Genomic DNA, 14,312 nt, shown 5'->3' with positions numbered 1-14,312 from the left:
GGTAGGTGGGCTATAGGCTTTGGGATCACCACGGATTCAATTAGGAATATACCAGTCGTCTCGTTCAGGATCATATGGGGTGAAGTGATGAAAACTTGGATTGCACTCTATCGTCGGAATCCTCCATAAGATCGCTTCCAGTCTCTCACACCTCCAGGTCGACGCACATCAAGCTCCTTGCCTTCGTACCCCAAGCTGCTCTCCGCGCGGTGGAAGATGGCGCATAGGCGGTCGAAGAGACTGTCTTCCTCTGAAGCCTTGGGGAGGACTTGGGGCGCTTCCACAGATCCCGGTGCCACATCTCCAGAGAAGTCCTCTTGGTCGTCGTCATAAGAGGCTTCTTCTTCGTCGGTTGGTGTTGGGTCAAAGAGGGCATGGAACTTGTGGTTCAGTCGAGTGCGCCATGGGTCAACCTCTGATGATGCGGAAGATGAGAGAAGTTCGGCAATTTCAAACTATGACAGTTAGTCACGATGTCCTTCTCATGATCGACGGCGCGCGCAACATACCTCTCTCAGTCCTTGTAGGCGATACTGCTCAGCTCGCTTTTGGAGGCGGGGCGCCGAAGGTGATATGGGCATGGCAGACGCAAAAGCGAACAGGGCCACGATGGCCATGATGATGAAAGAGCGCATTTTTGGTATGGTAAACGAAGGAATCTCCGGTTGGTGGTGTAGATGTTCAGTGAGATCGAAATGGGTTGCTGTCAAAGCTGAATGGGCGTAGTCTAGCTACAGTGAGAGACCAGCGCTCTTGTCAAAAGTAGCGAAATGAATGAAGAAAAGAATGTCGAAAGCACGAGTAAGTGTGCAACAAGGTGAGATAAAGCACGTTAATGAGTGGCGATCCAGATGTATATCCGCTGCAAGAACGGCCGGGGTAGTAGCGAACGAAGACCGGTTCGTCCAAAGTGCATCATCACCCGCAGCTTATCCAGACAAGCTCACTATATATCCACCAACCGGTAGGTGACTGGGCTGTCAGAGGTTACGTCTCCCTGTCAATTATTCCGAAACAGCGGTCCGCGCACCAAGAGAAACGATCAACAGCAGGGAGGGGATGTTCGCGCAATCTTTAGCCCGTGGTGTTGGCGCAACTGTGACCGCATTGAACACGCTGGTGCGGGTTCATCGAACCATTGCATAACTTCTAGACGCTGGGGCCCCGTGTGAGTGAAGGACCTGCCCGATGTAGTTGGAAGGAGCCAGAGATCCGTTGAGGGGAGCCAGACGTGCATCAGCGCCCTCAGCCTGTAGCCTTGACTACTCGGCTGATGTTTCCCCAACTTCTAGATCTAGATCAGTGTGTTTCGATCGCCGGCTTTGCGGCTAGGCGTGCTGTTTCGACTCGCATGATGCCTGGGATGCCATCGTCATGCCAAGTTGTCTGCGGATGTCAAGTCTGATACAGGCACGCCGGGCGGTTGAACTGGAGGATTCCGGAGATTTAGCCTGGAAGACGTTGGGCTGGACATGATGAAACGAATGTAGCAGATGGATTGCGCGTCATAACGCGGGCGCTAAGGCTAGCGTGACGCTATCGAGTGCACGGACGCGCAAGAGCGATCGAAGGCAAACAGAGCAAACACTCCCAGCCTCCACATCACGCGGACGTCATCACCGTCGCGCGACGTTGGGAACATTCTACACTCACTTGGACAGTTACCTAGACATCACATAACATCGCGCTTATCTTGGCATTTTCAAACAATGATCAGCTGGACATCTCAACTAGACAGCCGAAGGCACAGAACGCGTCTCTTGGACACGTCTTGACAACCCCTGCTTGGAGGAATCGGTTCAGCATAAAATACCCCGATATGGACGATCATGAACACTCTTCCCAGACAATACGCCCAGGATCGCAATCACCAACATCCACGATATCCGTACAGGCCCTCGACCTGAGCAGACTCCCGCCAATTGCAATCTTCAATGCGCATCTGAAGGACGAGGAAGTGAAGCTGTTCAAGGAAACGTTGCGCCAGTACGACGCACCGCTGACTACCGATGTCTCCAGGGCAAAGGTCTTCATTGGGAAGGTGGGTACCAAAAGAAGGGCCGAGTTCGAATTGAGGGCTCGAAAGCTGGTTGCTCAAGAGATTGTTGCCCCTAAACGGCCAGCTAGTCCTGTGAAGGCACAGGATCACTCGAGCAAGAGACGGAAAGTTGGTAGAGCCTCAGGTCGGTTACCCGCGGATGAGCGAGACTCTACGACTGAAGATGAGGCTGGCAACGGCTCTGAGACTGAGCAGCACCACGTTCCTCTCTCGTCCCCTTCGAGATCCGAAAATGGTTCACACCTTGCACAACTCTTCGAAACTTCAACTGAAGATATCATCTGGGTTGTCAAGTTCGACTGGGTTGAAGCTTGTGTGACTGCAGGTCACCTTCTTCCTTTGGGAGACAACCTGGTCTATACGGGCAGAGTCTCGGAAAGACCCAAGTCACTGAATAAAAAGTCCATCAAAGACATTTTCGGCGCGCACACAAAAGTAGCGTCGGCATCTCAGACACTCTTGGCAACACGACCGCATCCGGCGCAAGACATCTTAGACCGCGCAAAATTAGACGTGAAGACGATCACGAAGACAAGTACCTACAGGCCGCAAAGATTCGGGAACCACGCTTCTAATCGCTTTGATGGGAAGGCTTTTGCCCCCTCTTCCAAGCCTGCCAGTCATTCGTACGCTTCACAAGCCGCGCATTTACTGCAGCAAACGACAAGTGAGTACGAAGGCGAGGATAGCGATATTCCTGCAGCACCAGAATGGGTGAAGAAGGGCGTCAAGTACTCATGTCAGCGCTTCACACCTGGTAACGGACCCAATGAGGACTTCCTCGACCAGCTCAAGAAGATAAGAACTGCTCGAACCTTGATCGACGATGATATAGGTGTTCGTGCTTACTCAACTATCATCGCATCTATTGCTGCATATCCGTACAGACTCAGCCACCCCCGAGAGATCGCTCAACTACCTGGCTGTGACGAGAAAACTGAAGTTCTCTTTGTAGAGTGGAAGAACACCGGCAAGATTCAGGCGGTCGAAGACTTTGAGGCTGACGAATCAATGAAGGTCTTGCGTTCTTTCTACAACATCTGGGGCGTTGGAGCCAAGACCGCGCGCCACTTCTACTACAATAACCACTGGACTGAGTTGGATGATATCATCGAGTTTGGTTGGAACGACCTGGACAGAGTGCAGCAAATCGGCGTCAAGTACTACGATGAGTTCTTGGACCCGATTCCGCGTCCTGAAGTTGAGCAAATCGCCGCAGTTGTTCGCGAACACGCTGTGAAGCTGCGCGACGAACGCATTACTGTCACAATCGTAGGTGGATACAGACGTGGCAAGGCAGAGTCTGGTGACGTGGACTTGATCGTGTCGCACCCGGAGCTCGAGAGTACAGCAGGCTTGGTTCGAGGGATTGTTGAGTCATTGGAGGAATCCGAGTGGATTACTCACACTCTTACGATGAGCTTGAAGAACACTAATCGCGGTCAACATGCGCTGCCTCTTCGATCTGCGAAGGGAGCTGGCGCGGGCTTTGATACGCTTGACAAAGCACTCGTTGTGTGGCAAGATCCAGCGTGGCCGACTCGTGAGGAGGATCTTGCGGAGAACCCAAGAGCGAAGAACCCTGCTATCCACCGCCGAGTTGACATCATTATCGCGCCTTGGTGGACGGTTGGTTGCGCAGTCTTGGGTTGGAGTGGCGGTACCACGTTTCAGCGTGATCTGAGGCGGTATGCCAAGGCTATCAAAGGCTGGAAGTTTGATAGCAGCGGTATCCGAAGTCGAAGTACTGGCGAAGCCATAATGCTGGAAGGGTCCAATGGAGTTGACGGGACGCCAGAAGATGCTGAGAAGAGGGTCTTTGAAGGGCTGGGTCTGGAATACATACCACCTGAGTATAGGATAACGTATTGATGGGGCACATCACACGGTTTAGCACCGTGAAGACTGCCCTTCTACTTCACCAGTTTTCTCCCACGAAGTTCCTTTCAGGCTTCGTCACAAGGAGCCTTCACACAACCGTGCTACTTGCTGAGATATTTCCTACGTCTTACAACATCGCCAACATGTGCGAAACTTTAGCAGCTATCCCCGAATACGATCGCCTACCATCATGCAGCCTGACCGGCTGATCAAGGCCCTCACCATCACCATACAGATCCTCATCAGCCTTGTCCTCTTCGCCATCGTACTCCCCTTCTTCATCCTGTGGCGTGCCCCAATAAGCCTCCTCTACTTCACCAAGAACGAAAAGCCACAGGAAAAGAACGCAGACCAAGAGAAAGAAAGGCTACAAGGCCTGCCAGCAGACCACGAGGAAGAAGAGCCGAAACTACCCCCACCACCAGACCTCCACGAGCGCGCCCTCGCATCTTACACAGAACGCTGGACAGCCTTCAAATCCCGCCCCATCAACAAGCCCCTCGTAACCCACTGGTCGCGCGTAGCATGCCTCTCCCTTCTCACAATACAAACCATGCTTACCCTTGCTCTCCTCGAAAAGTCACTCGTGTACCACATCCCTTGGTTCGTCACACACCTCTCAGATACGCAGTACAAGACCGAGAGGAAGAAGCTCTGGTTGAACGACCTCTTGCTGCATGTAGCCTGGCTACTTATGACGTGTGCACCTGTTGTGGGTTTACTGGGCGTAGGCCTGGGTATTGCGTATTACATGTCTAAAGCGGCAAGGTACGGCAAGTTCAAGAAGGGTATGGAGAGGAAGAAGGGAGGGAGGGGATATGAGGACCCGAACAAGGCGAGGGAGGGAGAAGAGAAGAATGGGGAGGCCCATGGGGTTAAAGAGGCGGTTATGGGGGCTGTGGATCACGTTATGCATCCCCATGTTCCGCAGCTACATCTACCGCATCCACATATGCATCTTCATCACCCGCATGAACAGCGCGAGCCGGAAGCTTCGCCGTATGGGTATCCGGGGTATAGTGAGGATATCCTCTTCGAGCAGCCTGGGGACAAGGTGGGTGGATACCAAGATACGGTTCAGCAGCCGCCGCCAGTGGTGGTTCAGCCTCTGGCACCAACGGCGCGGTTCGATAAGAACCCTTATACGTTGGCTGGTATCGCGTCGATTTGGACCGGGCAGAAGGAGAAGATGAAGGGTGGGTATGATGGGAGAGACGTCAGGAAGCAGAACTTCGCTGACGACATTGAGATGGCGGATTGGGTGGGTAGGAAGTAGGCGATAGTATAAATTAGGAACTCGATGGATAGGCGAAGAGCTCTTGTTGTTGTGGCCGTACAGTCTTGCTGGCAAGGACAGAGTTAATAGCATGTTTGTATTACAATTAATAATGAAACTACCTCTCTCCATCATCTGGTATCATCGCCCATCTGCCTCAACGCCGCGCTTCGACTCGCTATGCACAACCTCAACGCCCCCTTCGTCTATCAACACACTCAAGTACTCTTCTTGCCCTGCGCGGCAGCATCCAAATGCCACCTCATAACCTTCTCAAAGATACCCTTGCCATCACCTTCCATGACATCTCCGTGGCAGGGAATAATCCTGTTGAACCCCCACTTGTTGATTCTCTCCATACTAGCCGAGAAACCCTTCCTATCGCTCGCACTAGTTCCATACCAAATAGTACGCTGCTGCCACTTCGCATCGCCCTTTGTACTCTGCAGCGCGACAAAGATCTTCGTCAAAATTCCGCTGTTCGGATCAACCCCCGATTTGCTGAACTGTTCGGTAGCAGGCAGGTTGAACATGAGATCAGCTGTTATGAGACTGCGGGTGGGGCGGTGGTGGAAGACGAGTTCCTTGTTGACGTGCGAGGGGACGTATTCCCAATCGAACTCTGCGTCGAATTCGGGCGAGATGGACTCGACGGGCTTGGAGGCGCCGAAGAGGACCGAGAAGGGGACTTTTTCATCGTTCTGCTTTGCGCGCTTTTCGGGGAGGACGTCGGGGCCCATGACTTGCGCGTTGGGGTATTCTTTGTGCCAGGGGCCGAGGAAGATGTGGTGCTGTTACGTAGAGTGTTAGCGATGATGTAGGTGTTCTGGTGGGCTTGGTACGTACTTCTGCGTCTAGGGCGGCGATGTACTTTACTTCGCCCATCTCGGACACTTTCTGTTTGACATCCTCGGTCAATGCGACGGGAGAGAAGACGGCGAGAGAACCGGATTCGAGGCGCACTGTTCTTGCGCATTAGCAGTTGCATGTGAAGCGGTCGTTGGGCACAGCATACCAATCGTTCCTCTTCCGCCAATCTTCACGCGACCGAATCTCCAGAAGGGCACTGACAGTGTGGTGATTACGCGCGGAACAACGTCGCGAATCACCATAACGCTGGCGGGGTCGGAAGGTACGAGTTTCGACGACATGCTGGGCTATGTGAATTGTAGAAAGTCTGAGTGAAGAAGCTCAGTGTGGAGAGAAGAAACGTTGTGAGGATGCGCCGGATGCTTGGTATCTAAGATAGAAGACGTAATGCGGCGAGACCCTTGATGACGCAATGTTAGAGATTTGAGTGAAGCGATTCTGAAATTGCGATGCAGCCATCGTGTCGGATCATAGCCTATATATCATTGCAGATGTCTCGGTCCGCATGAAGGATGACAATTTGTCCGCTCGTAATGAGCGTGTGGAGAGATGTCAATCGAGTAAGGTGTTGGTGTGTCGCGTGGAAATGCAGGGAGCGTGAGCCGAGGTGTCGCGCGACGCGGTTGGGCTTTGTCAGCTACGTCACCGCTTTGTGAACTCCAAAATCTAGAACTTTGGGTTTGAAGATGGCAGCATAGTTCGCGGTTGCAGGTTGAGATGCAATTCAATAAGTAGAGTTCATGATGAACTGGATTCCACAGCGGTATATAGATCATTATCCTAATATGGACTCTCGATCCGTCGCCACATTCGCATGATACTTCTAAATTCGCATCTCGCGATTTGGTCTTCGGTGTTCCCGTAGTGTTTCCAGGGGCCGCCGACCACCGACCCACATCATCAGTGGGCTCGCGGTGCGTCCTGTTCTAGAAACTTTCCTTTTAGATGGAATGCTCGGACGAACTTGAGCGGCGCCCAATATGCGAGTATTTGGAAGCGTCGCAGACTGATTTGTTGGCCAGACTTGTCGTCTTTGGTAAGGTGATTCTGCTTCGTGCGAGGTCTCATCTGGCATTCTGAGCGCTAAGCTCTGCGATCAGTCCTCCAGCATCCCTCTCTTTGGCATCTTCATCAAGCCTCTTCTGAATAAATGCGTTCATCTCCTTGACTTTCTGCAAAGCAACATTCGTGCAATTCAGCAGAGCCAGCGGGTTTATTGTCGCTCCTCCGTACTTCGCAATCTGACACAGTTCGCCGTGCTTATTCATTGTGAGGATGACCTCTCCCTGCCTCACTTGCTCTTCAGCCAAGTTTGCGTCCACCAAAAATATCTCTCCCTCAAAGTATGAAAAGGTAACACAGAGCGGCTGGTGTAGAATCGACAACGATATTGGTTCGCGCTCGCGTACACTGAGAATGGTCGCCTTCTCGCCTTCCACTTGTACGTCTGGTCTTCGGAAGTGTTGTAACGCAGCCATGACGGCTATGCACGATGCATCGATCAGCCCGCCGTCATGGTCGATGATGTGCACGTCGGCGCGGAGAGCGAAGCACTTTAAGCCAGCGATGATGCAAAGCGATTCGGTGTCAAGAGCGTTGGAGCGACGGATGGCTTTCTCGAGGATGCGCGAGAGGATGACTTCAGCGTCTGTGGGACTGATTTCTCGGTCAGATACACTTAATATCTAGTATGGGATGAAAATAACATACCGACCAACTTCAAAAGCTGGAGAGGCCATTGGAGAGAATTCTGTGACTATTTGGAAAATGCCATCGAACTTGCGCTCCGGTAGTGGTGTCGTCACATCTACTGATATGCGCGCAATCACCCTGAGAAGTATTAGCTTGCGCATATGGCCTCCCAGTAGATCATGTACCTTGTCTTGCCTAATTGTACATCTGCGACACCATACTCTTCTCCAAATGTGAGCTCGAGTGGGCGGAAGGCATCGAATGCGCGTCGATCGATTCGGATTTGTTCCTGCAGCGCTTGCTTGATAAACTCGCGCTCATTGAGCGATATCTCAGCTTCTCGAGGCATCTTGACCCCCTGCAACGAATACGTGAGGTTGTTGTTGGTGAAATGGTAGTTGTTGTAACAGCCATAGAAAATGCGGCGGCGGGGAATTGCAATCGCCGGCCTCTAGCGCGATTTACGAGTTCAAGCTTCTGTGCACCAATTCTTCTACACATCACCTACTCACCACGTCAACCACGCGCAAGACTTCCGAAACCCGTACCGGCCCATCGCAAAGTTGGAAAATAATAGAACGACACAATGACGACCGCCCACAGACCGACGTTCGATCCCGCGCGCGGTAAAGAAGCCCAGCGAGGACCCGCCTACCACCAGCGGCTACTCCCAGCGCACACAACACTCAAGCATAGACAGCCCGGACAGGGCGGTGATGCCGACATACAGCGCGATCTTCGCGCCGAACTTTTGGAGGCCGAGGCGCGTCACATCGCGAAGAAGAACGGCACCTACGTCGAGCCGGAGGCAGCAGCAGAGTCTGGCAATGCGCACAAACGTCAGATCGATGCTGTGCCAGCAGCTGAAGAGGGGGAGGAGGATGAAGCAGCTCAAAAACGGCGGCGCATAGAAGTCTTGGAGAAGTTCAGAGATGTGGATGCCGACGATAGCAGTAGTGAGAGCGAGAGCAGCGACGACGAGTAAGTTGACGTACATTCGATACCGAATTCATTGACTAACGATATCCCAGCGACGAAGACGAAGAAGATGAAACCGCGGCTCTCATGCGCGAGCTGGAGAAGATTAAGAAGGAGCGCGCCGCAGCCAAAGCCAAAGAGGAGGCAGAACGCGCCGCAGAAGAGGAACAACAACGCGAAATCGATGTCGCCCGAGGTAACCCCTTACTCAACGCAAAAGACTTCACCATGAAGCGACGTTGGGACGACGATGTCGTGTTCAAGAACCAAGCACGCGGTACCGAAGACAGGAACAAGAAGAAGGAATTCATCAACGACATGCTGCGGTCCGACTTCCACAAGAAATTTATGGTATGTGCCCCTTGATTGAGCCTCAAGTAACCTTCTAACACCACGCGACAGTCCAAATATATCCGATGAGGTCATTACCTTCAGCTATTCGTCCTTTCTGATTCTCGATTATCATGCATTGCACTGCTGGCGTTAAACACCTTGGCGTACAGGTTCTGGATCTTTCAGGTGGGCTTTAGGGAGTGTGGGATACCCCAGATCTTGGCGGACACGGAGTAGCCAGTGACGGAACAGCACCTAGCGGGACTCTTATCGCTATCATGGATCAGCGGCGACGACCACCATTTCTGGATGTCAGCTTTATCTCTGGCCTCAATCTTTACAACGAATCGATCCAATGAGTGCCGACCTACAAGTCCCGACGACGCGTTCAAGGCGTAAAAAAGGAACCATCGTGAAGTTGAACCCGGCGCCTCGTCCGATCCGAAAATACCCAAGGATCTATCAAAAGCGATCCCGGTATCGCAAACTTGCATAGCATCGACAGCTGCACGTAGGATCAGTTTAGCCACTATCTCCTCCGACCCACATAAGCGGAACTTAGCGTACTACAAGGAATACCAAGCACACCTTGGCCGGGTCTTCCACCCTCTTATAGAGCTTCTGATCGCATGATCTACGCCTCCCCCAGCAAGGTGACCTCATAAGGCTTTTTGAATTCTTAACACATGCCAATTATGCTAAGGTCAGCACACGGCAGATAGTAAAGGAAGGGTGCATGAACGATATATAGTCAACGATGGATGTCCGCGTACCTGTGGTAATAAAACACAGCCTACTACCTACCACTCATACTTCCCATCTTCGAGTACCCCAATCTCAACAACCCAAGCATACACGCAGATACTCAAACCTACCCGTAATCGCAAGCAAACATGGCAGGCTATGGAAACCGCACAGCTCCAGACTACACCGCAGAAGACCTCCAAGACCAACACAGCACCACGCGTCTCGGTCTCGTAGACTCTCACACCCCGTACCATAACCCCCACGAAAAACACGGTTCAGGAATAACAGGCGGCGCAGGATTTGGTAATTTCCCCTTTCTCTCCCTCCCACATCCCTAACACGTCCTCTCAACAGGAAACAAACGCTCCTCATCCACTCCCGATACCGACGGCTCTGAATTTCGCTTCGGCAGCCACTCCGACACAGCGCCGTACTCGCACGGGACAGCTATGGGCAGCGGGTCGACAGGCGGCGCGGGCTATGGGAATAAGACGGGGGAGATGAGCGGACCGGAACCAGATTCTCTCTTGGGGAAGGTGGTGGAGAAGGTGGGTGGTATGGTCAAGAATGATAAGATCGAGGCGAAGGGCAGGGGTATGAGGGAGAAGGAGGGATTTGGGAGGGTGGTTGAGTGAGTTGATTGGGCAATGGATTGCAGCTGCGTGTGCTTTCGAATGAAGCTTCGATTCTTTTCGCACCGGAACACAAGGTTCCAAGGTTTTGTTTGATCGCTAATCGCTTTTTTATTCATACTATGTCACTATTCCAAGTACATGAGTGAGACAAAAGGAGTGTAGACATGGCTGTATAAAGCAAGCCGCCTGAACCGAATCCATGATAGTCGTGAAATGAATGTAGTAAGAACTCCAAAGCGGTACAAATATATCTTGCAGTTTCCTATCTGTCCTTACGAACTTTCATATCTTCCGATGCCGAAATTAGAGTCCAATGCCCGGGAGGATGGGCGTAAGGATGGGTGTCGTGACTGGTGCAACAATGGAGAGTGCTGGGTTGAGGATGGGTGTTGCCGCTGGTACTACGACGGAGAGTACTGGGTCAACGATGGGTGTTGCCACTGGCGCTACGATGGAAACCACGTTGGTAACCACAGGCGCTACAACGGAAGCCACATCGGTAACCACAGGTGCTACGACAGAGACAACGCCGGAAACCACTGGCGCTACGACCGAGATCACATCAGTGACTACAGGTGCGACGATGGAAACCACGTTGGAGACGACTGGTGGAATCGCTGAAGCCACAGGCGGGACGGCAGAAAGCACGCCGGAGACGACTGGTGGGATGGCAGAGGCGACAGGTGGAATGGCGGAAACCACCCCAGAAACAATCGGCGGGATGGCAGAAGCCACGGGCGGGATGACAGGTGGAAGAGAGACCACGGGTGGGATGGTCGGAGTAGTAGGTGTAGTAGGAGCGACACATTTGAGTCCGCTGACCTTGATCTTGGAGCCGATACCAGAGGTAGTGGAGCAGCACTTCATTGTGCCACCGCAAGGGGTACCCAAAATCTGAACCGTGCCGAGGATGTTGCCGAGGAGTGTGTTGATGATGTTGAACAATCCAGCGGGCAAGCAGATCTGCTTGTAGCTCCCAGCAGGGCATGTTGGAGCTGCTCTTGGTACAAGTTCCATAGTGGGCACTGCTGAGACAGTGGCGACCACAGTGAAGACGGAGAGGATGGTGGAAGGCTTCATCTTGGTGTTGGGATGAAGATGAGGTTTGGGTTGTAAAAGATGATGGAATGATGAGAAGAAAGGTGCTCAGTAGTTGTGATGTTGTGAGTTGTTCTGATGATGATGATGGCTATGGGCGAAAGGTAAAACGTATTATATAGACACTCCAGCCTGCTCAGGTGAAGCGCTTCCTCTATCCTCTGCTCTCACGACTTGTCGCTTCCCCCGATCGAGATCATGTCTGCCCAGGCTACACCAAGCATAGCTGAACTCACTCCAGCTCGTCTGGATGCAAGAAGCCCCTCGGTAAAACGTACGAAACCTGGCACTGCTGGTGGTTGAGGTCATCGTAAGTCTCAAGCGCAAGCCTCGTTCCAAGATGTCACTTCGTCCATCGCATGATGATGGCGTGTTCAATGATAAGAGAGTACGCCACAGTTCGAAGCGAACCTTAGGGTGATGGTCTGGAGTCGTGATACCTGATTCTCAAAGAGGTCACTATCTACAGTAGTCTGCTTGAGAGAAGGAACTAATCCAGGTCTGTCGACGATCAGCACAAACATAGCGGCAAATCCGCTGTCACTCGAAGCCACCTCTACCAAGACCTCCTGTAGCAACATTCAAATTCGGACGTGATAGTTGCTACAATCACGTGGACTTGCTGTTTTTGAATATCCTCCGGCACTTGAGACTGATCCAACGCCGAATTCGGATGGCTACTGTTAATTTCCTGGCCTACGGATGCAGGTTAGCGGAACAACTGGGGATCGTACGCTCCGGGCAAAAGCAAAAGGGACTTAGTGAAAGGTACCAAGATACATGAGGCTGGGGGTTTTAGTGTTGGATCAACAGCATCTAGCTCTAGGCTCGTGTGTCATCGCGCTTAAAACGCGTGAATTGAGCCACTGACGATACAGTGCCAAAGACACCATTAGTAGCATCGTTCACCAAGGTCCGGGAGTATAGACGCCCATCTAGAGCGAACTCTACCCCTCTGACTACGACTGCTCGGCTATATCCAAGTTTTGATATGCTGATTTTTGGGCTCCACATTCTCTTGGATCATAACAAGTCCACGGGGTAGGTGTGGCCGAGACCTGGAGTTCTTGGCAACAACTGTAGGTCACTGCTCCGTGATTGTTTTTATTGGTACGGACATTTCGTCTCCAACTGTGATGAACAGGTTAACTTGTGCATGAATGTATCTGCGTATCGGCTAGCGGTGTTCCGATGGTCCCGGTAGACGTGTATCGAGGTACCCAGGCGCTTTTCAGCGCTTCGCGGCTGTAAAATGTGTGAGTTGTGTAGCTTTGCAGTGAGAACAAAAGCCACAGGCGTGGCGAGACTAAAGAAGGGTCGGGTCGATAGCGTACCGAGCCTTCTCGTTTCCATGCCTTGCCCGTCTTCCTCGGACAGCGAGACCTTCGCCCACTCCCTATCCTGTCTTTCCCCTCTTAGACATTTACACCACACATCCCCCTGGTTGCTTCCCCGCACAGCTTAGTGTATGCACTACCGTTTTCCGCTGCGTGATATGGTCAGACGGTATAGTGCAGGAAATAGCAAACCTAAGCGGACCTCATTCTTCAACACCATGAAGCCTGACGTTCTGGACCGCGGGATGGTTCTCGACATCGCTCTCACCGGACCCAGGATACCGGAAGCGAAGCAGAGCCCTGCGCTCAATTATTCCGGAAAAGCAAAGTAGTCTCGCATGAACTATCGACCTCGGATGTCTCCAGCTTGGCTGCACTGCCACTCCTTACACCAAAGGGTCTGAATAGGCCTGGAGCCTATACTCACGTTAGGTCCCCTACTTTGTGGGATTTTATGTCGATGTAGGCTGCAGACCTGTTCAAATTCGTCCCAAGATGATGGGCTGCCGTTGTCGTACCTTCCTTCCTTGCGGGTGGTGACGTCTCTCAAGGCCCATCTTCGCGCCAGCCCCTTCCGCGTAACGAAACTCGTTGTCAAGGCAGTGACGGGTTCGCTCCTTCCTAAGTATGCGCCAAAGCCGTCAACGAGGCAGAAGAGTGACACAACGGCCTGGGAGCGGGAAGACCAGACTGTGTAGAATCTCTGTTATCGTGATGGTAGTGGCTTCTATAGCAGAGCGATTAATGAAGCTGTTAGCTATCACATTGTAACAAGCGTGGGTTGGGAACGGTGTTGTCGTCCTTGCGAGGCAGACGCTGTTTCGACCTTGGGCACCCGATTCCATTCACTCAGACTCCTTCAGCTGGATACGTCATGAGCGAAGTACGGTGGGTTCATTTTGTTCCGAGAGGCGCTTGAGTGGTTGGTGTTTCATCTTAGGTTTGTATCGAGTATATGACCCATTTCATCGCCCATTCTTCCACATACGACCATAGGACAATGAGAATTAGGCTTCCCGTCCGCTCAGCCATATACAAGCATTGTACCGGCGCATTAGTACTCGGGTGGGTGACCACCGGGGAATACGCGCCGTTGTATGTTTTTGTCCTTTTTGACATGATGATTTTTTCTTTCGAACCTATGCCGAACAGGGGAAGGCGCCGGCGAGGATAGTGGAGACACCGAGGTAGCCTGGGTTGGATCATACAGTATGGACGTGGATAAGGGATTAGGAACGCAATGTATAGGCGGATAGGAAGTTGTATCTTGCAAAAGCCGCTGTATCAACAAACACGCATGGCCGGTATACCCTAGAACAGAGAAGAGATCAATCTTGCGGGCTTGTCAGCAACGCTACTAGGTAGAGGAAGTGGTAAAAGTACCATTGATAGATCGTTGAGGTATC

At 52.2% G+C, this 14,312-nt stretch overlaps 8 protein-coding genes across 8 annotated transcripts; 4 read left to right on the top strand and 4 right to left on the bottom strand.

Annotated features, from left to right (window-relative positions):
* Positions 1-107: 107 nt before the first annotated feature.
* Positions 108-617, bottom strand: J4E93_001382 (uncharacterized protein; the record flags this gene model as incomplete). The annotated part of the gene is made up of 2 exons (XM_049339334.1): positions 108-455; positions 510-617. The coding sequence occupies 2 exons, from the start codon at positions 615-617 to the stop codon at positions 108-110; spliced, it is 456 nt and encodes a 151-aa protein (XP_049203291.1).
* A 1,202-nt stretch (positions 618-1,819) lies between these two features.
* J4E93_001381 (uncharacterized protein) lies at positions 1,820-3,931 on the top strand (the record flags this gene model as incomplete). The annotated part of the gene is made up of 1 exon (XM_049339333.1): positions 1,820-3,931. One exon carries the CDS (start codon positions 1,820-1,822, stop codon positions 3,929-3,931), a length of 2,112 nt encoding a protein of 703 aa, XP_049203290.1.
* A 199-nt stretch (positions 3,932-4,130) lies between these two features.
* On the top strand, positions 4,131-5,216 carry J4E93_001380 (uncharacterized protein; the record flags this gene model as incomplete). Its single annotated transcript, XM_049339332.1, has 2 exons — positions 4,131-4,838; positions 4,920-5,216. The coding sequence occupies 2 exons, from the start codon at positions 4,131-4,133 to the stop codon at positions 5,214-5,216; spliced, it is 1,005 nt and encodes a 334-aa protein (XP_049203289.1).
* A 218-nt stretch (positions 5,217-5,434) lies between these two features.
* On the bottom strand, positions 5,435-6,367 carry J4E93_001379 (uncharacterized protein; the record flags this gene model as incomplete). The annotated part of the gene is made up of 3 exons (XM_049339331.1): positions 5,435-6,007; positions 6,063-6,178; positions 6,232-6,367. The coding sequence occupies 3 exons, from the start codon at positions 6,365-6,367 to the stop codon at positions 5,435-5,437; spliced, it is 825 nt and encodes a 274-aa protein (XP_049203288.1).
* Positions 6,368-7,150: 783 nt separating this feature from the next.
* J4E93_001378 (uncharacterized protein) lies at positions 7,151-8,127 on the bottom strand (the record flags this gene model as incomplete). The annotated part of the gene is made up of 3 exons (XM_049339330.1): positions 7,151-7,742; positions 7,797-7,916; positions 7,964-8,127. The coding sequence occupies 3 exons, from the start codon at positions 8,125-8,127 to the stop codon at positions 7,151-7,153; spliced, it is 876 nt and encodes a 291-aa protein (XP_049203287.1).
* A 237-nt stretch (positions 8,128-8,364) lies between these two features.
* CWC15 (complexed with cef1p) lies at positions 8,365-9,176 on the top strand (the record flags this gene model as incomplete). Its single annotated transcript, XM_049339329.1, has 3 exons — positions 8,365-8,759; positions 8,810-9,107; positions 9,159-9,176. The coding sequence occupies 3 exons, from the start codon at positions 8,365-8,367 to the stop codon at positions 9,174-9,176; spliced, it is 711 nt and encodes a 236-aa protein (XP_049203286.1).
* An 806-nt stretch (positions 9,177-9,982) lies between these two features.
* On the top strand, positions 9,983-10,471 carry J4E93_001376 (uncharacterized protein; the record flags this gene model as incomplete). Its single annotated transcript, XM_049339328.1, has 2 exons — positions 9,983-10,139; positions 10,191-10,471. 2 exons carry the CDS (start codon positions 9,983-9,985, stop codon positions 10,469-10,471), a joined length of 438 nt encoding a protein of 145 aa, XP_049203285.1.
* A 303-nt stretch (positions 10,472-10,774) lies between these two features.
* On the bottom strand, positions 10,775-11,488 carry J4E93_001375 (uncharacterized protein; the record flags this gene model as incomplete). Its single annotated transcript, XM_049339327.1, has 2 exons — positions 10,775-11,434; positions 11,480-11,488. The coding sequence occupies 2 exons, from the start codon at positions 11,486-11,488 to the stop codon at positions 10,775-10,777; spliced, it is 669 nt and encodes a 222-aa protein (XP_049203284.1).
* Between the last annotated feature and the right edge of the window lie 2,824 nt (positions 11,489-14,312).

The sequence above is a fragment of the Alternaria ventricosa genome (assembly GCF_023758065.1).
Source record: "Alternaria ventricosa strain BMP 2768 chromosome Unknown scaffold_2, whole genome shotgun sequence".
Lineage (NCBI taxonomy): Eukaryota > Fungi > Ascomycota > Dothideomycetes > Pleosporales > Pleosporaceae > Alternaria > Alternaria ventricosa.
Note: the sequence above shows the minus strand (reverse complement) of the source record. Positions and strands in the feature narration are given on the sequence as shown.